Raw genomic sequence first — 7,743 nt, forward strand, 5'->3', positions numbered from 1 at the left:
GATGTGAGGTATACTGTTGCTTTATATAGTTAAATGAAAACTGCTTCACTACAGTCCCTGTAAGCATGTTTTCCATCTCTTAGGTGATCTAGACAATGTGATACATTGAGCAAGCTTGCTGCCAAGGAACATTTTCAAATACTAAAGAGTGTGTCACTTTAAAAACTACAGAGTACCCGCCTCAAAGCGAAGGTCTTTTCAATTGCTTCATATTAATTTGAAAAGTCATATAACGAATAAGGAAGACCAAATAAGTGATGCCTTTTAACTGTGGCACTGGGGAAGAGTATTGATTATACCATGGATGTCAAAAGAATGAACTAATCTGTCTTAGACACACAGCCAAGGTGCTCCTTAGAGGTGAGGATGGTAAAATGTCATCTCACATACTCTGGCCATGTTGTCAGGAGACAGTCCCCAGGAAAGGTCATGATGCTTGCAAAATCAGAGAGTCCATGAAGGACTGGAAGACCAACAATGAGAGGGATTGATGTAGTGATTCCAAAAATGGGCTTAAAATAAACACAGTACAGTAAGGATGGCACAAAACTGGGCAGTGTCACTCTTTGTTATAAAACATTATGAGGAACAACAAAAAAGGTGGTAAAAAAAAAAGGGTGGTCCAAAATTCAAGAATAATGGTTACACACAGCCTCCTCTAAACACCACTGCTAAACGGCTTAAAGTCAGAGAAAGCAGTTTTAAACCTTGGTTAAACAGATGACATGACTATATATTATCTTTACCAAATTATTTCCCTTTCTGAGTTTCAGTCTCACTATGAACAGAAGTGGAGATCCTATCAGTTGCTGGTATCGTCAAGCTGATTCTGAAATACAGTACCCTATGCACCACAGAACCAACACTGCCACGTCCTGCTCATCCTAACGGCTATATTTGAGCCCACTGGTGCAGCCAAAATGTCAACCCGCCTCACTGGCTGTGTGTCTATTTTGTGCTGACAGTTCTGTGCCAAGAATCATGGCCTCCTGCAGGACCTGCCCTTGCTGGTCACTCATCCATATGAAGCACCTCTGGTTTGTAAGGAGAGCTCTGGCTACACTTCTTCCCAGAAAGATCTGTTCATTCTTCTAGTAATCACCAACAAGATACAGGTGATATTCTTCACTAATGTTGTAACACAAATGAATCCATTTTTCTTTGTGGTTATTATGTGCCATCAAGTTGGAACTGATTCATAGCTGACCCTCTGGCAGGTTTTAGAGCTGTAAAGCACATGTGAGAGTGCCCATCTTTCTCTCACAGAACAGCTGGTAGATTCAAACTGGCTGCGCAATTCCTTACCCTCTAGGCCAGCACATCCCCCATCTTTTTCTTTATTCTTCTGTCTTCATTGTCTGGCTTTATAAATGTGTATGATGTTGCTAGAGGCCACTGAGCAGACTCCAACTATGACACTATAAACAACAGGTCTGAATCCTGTTCTATCTGGCACCATCCTCACCATCTCTAATGTACGTAATCTGAGCCATAATGTCTTTCTCCAAGAACCTGTCATTTTTGATAACATGCCCAAAGTATGTCTTACCGTCTTTGTCTCTAAATGAAACTCCTACTTGGTTAAAAAAAAAGTCATTGTAAATACATGTCTATTATCAGGCAAAAAGTATGTTTATATAATGGAACCATACCTTCAAAGACATCAGTCATTTTGCAAATGTGGGCAAATGTAGCTCCAGTAGCCCAGGTATATACTACATCCATTAGGTGAGGTTTGAATGAGCTTAGGTAAGTTTCCTCATCGATTTCTAATTTTGCCTCAGCTGAAACTTTTGCAATCCTTTTAGCACACTCCTATAAAGATAAAAGGTACATTTAAAATTTCTTATCTATGATCCACTTATAACTTTTTTCCTCTAGGTTTTCAAAGTCAGTATCGTTTCACAGGACCAACTTTCCTTCTAAGGTGACATTCTTGTAATGTTTCTGTTCTACTGCTAAGTGGTCCAGCAGCCAAGTTTTCCCATTATACCAAAGTGGTTAAGTAAGAAAAATCTATCAGGAGCATGGTTTCACCTAAGTGTATACTCACTGAACTCCTCACTAACATTACTCCACAGCAATAGCAAATTAATTGATTTCAGTAACAATACCTAAATGGGATTCTTGTGGGTGCTGGTGAGTTCACTGTGCTCACGGCCCCTTATTCTCGACTCTGATCTTCACAAAAGTAAACTGCAGGATCTATACTCCATGGAGGTCCTGGGTGGGGTATCATCACTAAACTTTTGTTTAAAAGTTGAATGTTTAATTATTGTGTCACCAAGGCAGTGCAAAACAAATTTGGAGAAGCACTAACACCTAGCAGATTTAAATTTTTTTCTTGGTAATTTAGAAGATTAAAACTTCTAGACTTAGGAAAATGTCCTTAATTCTATCATTTGAATAGACGTAATGTCCGGGAATGTTAAAATATTCTCCTCAGAAGGCTGTTTTTATGGTTCACTTTTGTTCCTGTCGTGTATTCTCTTAGCGTCTCTTTCCTTGTCTATGTATCACTGAAGAAGACAATCTTTCTACTAAAACTAAATAATAAAAAAAGAAAATGTGTGGCTTTAAGGAGTACCCAGGGAAAGTATCTTAGAAAAAAGTATTCTAAACCTTTGTTACAGAATGTAGACAAAAATGTAAGCTAATACAATCTTGGCCTAAGATGGCATTCTTTAGACTGAAGAGAAGAACAATGCAGGCACCAAATCTGCACTTAGAGCAACTGTATACCATCATTTATTACAATGGTGTGGATTTATTTTAAACAGTAAAATAAAACCACGAATCATAAAATCTTACCTGCATTTGGCGAAGTGGTCCCGCTAATTGCTCTGTTAACTTAGGCATCTCACTAGACTGGAAAATAAAGGAAAAGAAGTAAAAAAAAAGCAATAAAAATGGTTCCATACTATCACTGATATCATATTATTAGACTTTTGTCATTAACATTTATAATCAACATTTACCTTATAGATACAAATTATACATCCCTCTCATTTAAAATATGAGGATTTTAAATTATATTTCAGAGAAAAATACAGATAACTGCAAAGGGCTCTACTAGCTATTTTCTGTGACCATAAATGGAAGTAAGAGAGAGCAAAAATTATAAACATGCATAGCTACATAGTTAGATCAACATTATCATAAACTCTTATCGTAGTTTGATTTTAAAACTTCAGCCTCTGGGCAATTCATCTGGGAAAATGACAATTTGGAGCAAAATAAAATTAAAAGTTCCAAATTTTATTTAATCCAGATGTTCCAAGCCTTTAATGAAGACAGTTAATAGTTTTGAGATTCAGTATTCTTAATACTGCTTCATACTCGTGAAGTTTGTCAATGTCACAATTAAAGAATGAAAGTTTCAAGTTGATCAAGCCAAATGAACTTGGACAAGTTACTTGAATTTTCTATGCACTAATTTCTAAATCTATTAAAAGTCAAATAATAAAACCAAAGACTTGAGATGAGAATAAAAGGTATTTGTGCAAAACAACTAAGAGGTATCATCTCACACCAAGTAAGACTAGCAAAATTTAACAGAACAGCAAACAACAAATGCTGGTGAGGTTGTGGAGAAACTGGAAGCCTTATTCACACTGGGAGTGTGAAATGGTGCAACCACTAAGGAAGGCAGTATGGCACTTTCTCAAAAAGTTGCAAACAGAAATACCATTTGACCCAGCAATTCCACTACTGGGAATATACCCCAAAGAAACCATAACCGCCACCCAAGCAGATATATGCACACCCATGTTTATCGCGGCTTTGTTTACAATAGCAAAGGGTCGGAAACCACCTAAGTGCCCATCAACAAACCAATGGATAGAGAAGCGATGGTATATTCATACAATGGAATACTATGCTGCATTGAAAAACAAGGAACTTATGAAATATACAAAATGGGTGACCCTGGAGGACATTATGCTGAGTGAAATGTTTCAGTCCAAAAGGACAAATGCTGCATAGTGCCAATGTTGTAAAACGGGACTTGCATTGGTGTTGGAGGGAGACTGAGAAAGATGGGATAAATTATGTATACTGCATTGAAACAGATGAGGGAGAGAACAGTATAAAAGAGATAAATGATTAAGTATTATTGTCATGACAAGAGTCCAGAATGAAGGCTGCATTATAGAGTAGACTTTTGGGGGGGGGACTCTATAACAATGAAAGTAATTTTCTTTTACTTTTCAAAGAAAAAGTGAATGAGGTGTAGGAGTGGGCAGGAAGAAAAGTGCAATAATGAGTTAATGAAAATTAAAAGTCTCTGTAAACTTTCATTAAAATGAACTTAAAAAAAAGATTTTTAAAATAAGGTATTTGTGAAAAACTGCTGACAAAGAGCAGTTGCAAAACAAAAGTAAAATTAGAACCAGAGGGGCAAATATGTTTGTATGACATTAGCAATGTTAGTAACAGGTCCATTTTTAAAATAATGATACGTTAGTTACAATGGAATTGCACTTATTTTATAGCATTTGTAGTTATATAAAATTTGGTTTTATCAGTATTACTTATATATCTGGACTTAATAATGAAGGAAGTGCTATATTATTTTTGCTCAAATAAAAAACTACGAAGAATGATGAAAGAGTAGCTCTGTACCAGAAGGCACTAGTATTAGTCAAAGTCAGTATGCTTTTTCTAGTGCTCATTCACCAGGCATTTAATGTCTGTTCCCTCATCTTACTTTCAGGTCTCAATTCAAATTTCATTCTATCAGTACAGTCCTCTCTAATCACTTATTTAAAGTAGCGGTCCTCTCACTAATCTCCACTATTCTAGAGATTTCCCTCCTTCAGACCCTCTTCTCCTTTCTCTTTTGAACACTTATAAATATCTTGCTGGTTATCCTGTTTTTACAACAGTGGTCTGATGCACTACCACAGCCCTAGAGTCTCTAAGGCCAGAATTTCTCATGGGGGCAGAATGTTACATCTTTCTCCCATTTAGCAGCTGTGGGTTAAACTGTCCATCAAAGGCATAACCACTGTAGCAACGAAGTTCTTTGAAAATTTAGTATTTCTAAATTATTGCAACAGCAACTGGTTTTTGCTGTTGCTTTTATTATTATTTATTTCACCCACAATGAATAATATAGTCCATTTTAAAAATAACTTGATAAAAAACAACTCATACTAACTTTTATAAACCAAATCTAGCCTTTTATTTTCCTGGTGTTAAAGTAAACTAACTTTTTATATGAAAAGTTCTGTTGCAGCAATGAGAGTATAATGTATTGGCTATTACTATAAGCCTTGACTAAGCAAGATTTTAGTGTCTAGAAGGACTAGATGCACCAGGTCAAGTTATTCTCAAACATCAGAAAAAAGGTAGCATTAAAATAAGTACTGTTTCATGTCTTTCTCTTATGATACACATTTATTTTTTTGCTCTTAATTTTCAATTGATGTTACTCACAATTAAATGTGAAAGTTTTCTCTTTGACAAGCACTGTGGCAATTGGACAATTAAAACAGACATTTGGATGGCAGGGGAAGAAGAACAAACTGGGGAGGAGGGTAGAGAGAATGGTGCAGCAATGAAGGAATGAAAACCCAAAATCCCTGTAAATGTTCATTAAAACTAATAAAATTTAATAATTTAAAAAAAAAACAAAAACCTGTTTCTGACTGTATAACATGGTTCTCTATCCGAGAATTTCCATGAATTCCCAATATCCATACGTAGATTATTTCTTTTCCTTTTAAAAGTTAAGATGACTTTTTGATGTTGATGTTAAGAATCTTTTTTCCAGAGTCCAGTCCCAGCCTTGAAAATAAGAGTCAGGGAGATTTACTCCCCATGTTTCAGGAGCATTAGATCTATGAGCTTTCTTCCAACTTTGAGTTCTAAGTGCTAATTAATGGCAACACATGACCTTCTTCTTTATAAACAACACTGCTTATTTCAAAATTTGTTTTCCATATTTTTATTTGCAAACTTATTCCACTTACATAAACCTAACTTTATTCTCTGAATTTAAAGGAGAGCAAATATCTTCTTGCAATTGAGTCGGACTGACTCATAGCTGACTTCCATTAAATTTCCAAGTCTATAAACTACATGGGAAGAGACTGCCCTTTTTTTCCTGTGAAGCTACTGGTAGATTTGAACTGGAGAGGTGCAGCTTTTGAGTTAGCAGTGCAACTCTTTACAGACTAGAACAGCAATTATTGAGTTATATTCTCCTGCCAGCTCTGGTTTTCCTTAATTTAAAGAGCAGGATCTTGTACAAAGATGCTAACTCCCCATTAAAAGAGAGATCTAGCTAGGCTTCCAGATACATCGTAAAAAAGGGATACATTCTTCTGGATAGCTCCTCTCACTAAAAGGCCCTCTTGTAGGTAAAGCTAAACAATATTTAATTTTTAATCTCAGCTCTTTAACAATAATGCATTCTTTTCAAACTGTGTACTTTCAGTTTACTAGTCATTCTTTCAATAAAATATGTGATCAGCTTTAAAAATTATCAACACTGAAAATATTACTGACTTCCATGATGTCCAACTACACACATAAGATGCATATAAAGTATTAACTCACATTCTCCTGAAACACAAAGCAGCTCAGTAATGCTGTTGCTTGTTCTGCAGACAGGTCATTGAAAAGGCCGTTAAACATCATCTCGGTGAGAAGTAGCTCATCTGCACTAAAAAGCCACAGAAAAGAGAATAAAGCTTGAAAGTTAAAATGTGAAAACACACATAATGCAATTTTAGTAAAATGCATTGAAAAAAATGTATTTTTTTTTTTCAAACATTCTTGTAGGTCGTATAGCCCTGGTGTGCCCACTTGCTGTACAGAGGTTAACTTGTGGTAGCTGTGAAGCTGAACACTGTGACACTGATGTGTCAAATGCGGTAAATGGTTACCCACAGTGGACAGTGTTTGGTGATGCTCCCTGATTAAAACAAGCTTGGAAGCAGGAGTGGCATCCGCTTCCGTAAATAGCTTGCCTCCAGAAACCCTATGAACTTGGAGAAAGGATGAAAGTCACACAAGTGTTGAGGACTGTCGTTCATAGGGTTGCTATGAGTCGCCTAGGACTCAACGGCACTTAACAACAACAACATTGAAATAAAAAAGGGGGGATATAGGGGGAAGTAAGTTATCTAAGAGACCAGCAGGTTACCTATCAACAATCGATAAACAAAATAAGCATTTCAACCCACAGAAGCCAAAATATGACTTTGATTTCATCCCACCTGAATTTAAGAATCATCTCAGGAACAGATTTGAGGCCTTGAACACTAATGAGTAATGACCAGATGAGTTGTGGATGTCAAAGGTATCATCCAGGAAGAGTGCAAACGGTCATTACAAAGACAGAAGAGGAAGAAAAAACCAAAATGGATGTCAGAAGAAACTCTGAAGATTGCACTGGAGCACAGAGAAGCCAAAGGACAAGGAAGAATTCAAGATACTAAAGAGGTGAACAGAAGATTCCAAAAGGCAGCATGGTATGACAAAGCAAAATATTACAATGAAATGTGCAAGGAGCTAGAGTCGGAAAATCAAAAGGGCCAAACTTGCTCAGCATTTCTTAAGCTCAAGAAACTGAAGAACAAATTCAAACTTAGAGTTGCTATAATCAAGGATGCTTAGGCAGAATATTAAATGATCCAGGAAGTATTAAAAGAAGATGGAAGGAATATACTGAGTCACTATATCGAAAGGAATTGGCAGATACAGAAGAATTTAATGAAATAACATTTGAGCAAG

General features: G+C 36.3%; 1 protein-coding gene across 1 annotated transcript in view; it reads right to left on the reverse strand.

The window, feature by feature from the left end:
- SKIV2L2 (superkiller viralicidic activity 2-like 2 (S. cerevisiae)) overlaps window positions 1-7,743 on the reverse strand; it is a 120,128-nt gene that overhangs the window by 9,288 nt on the left and 103,097 nt on the right. The window contains exons 25-27 of the mRNA XM_006889591.1: window positions 6,565-6,670; window positions 2,812-2,868; window positions 1,653-1,815 (exon numbers count right to left, since the gene is read on the reverse strand). Coding sequence (XP_006889653.1) covers window positions 1,653-1,815; window positions 2,812-2,868; window positions 6,565-6,670 — 326 coding nt within the window. The remainder of the gene's footprint in view (window positions 1-1,652; window positions 1,816-2,811; window positions 2,869-6,564; window positions 6,671-7,743) is intronic.

This window comes from Elephantulus edwardii, unplaced genomic scaffold, assembly GCF_000299155.1.
Source record: "Elephantulus edwardii isolate Elephantulus edwardi_28Jun2011 unplaced genomic scaffold, EleEdw1.0 scaffold00079, whole genome shotgun sequence".
NCBI classification, from domain to species: Eukaryota; Metazoa; Chordata; class Mammalia; order Macroscelidea; family Macroscelididae; genus Elephantulus; species Elephantulus edwardii.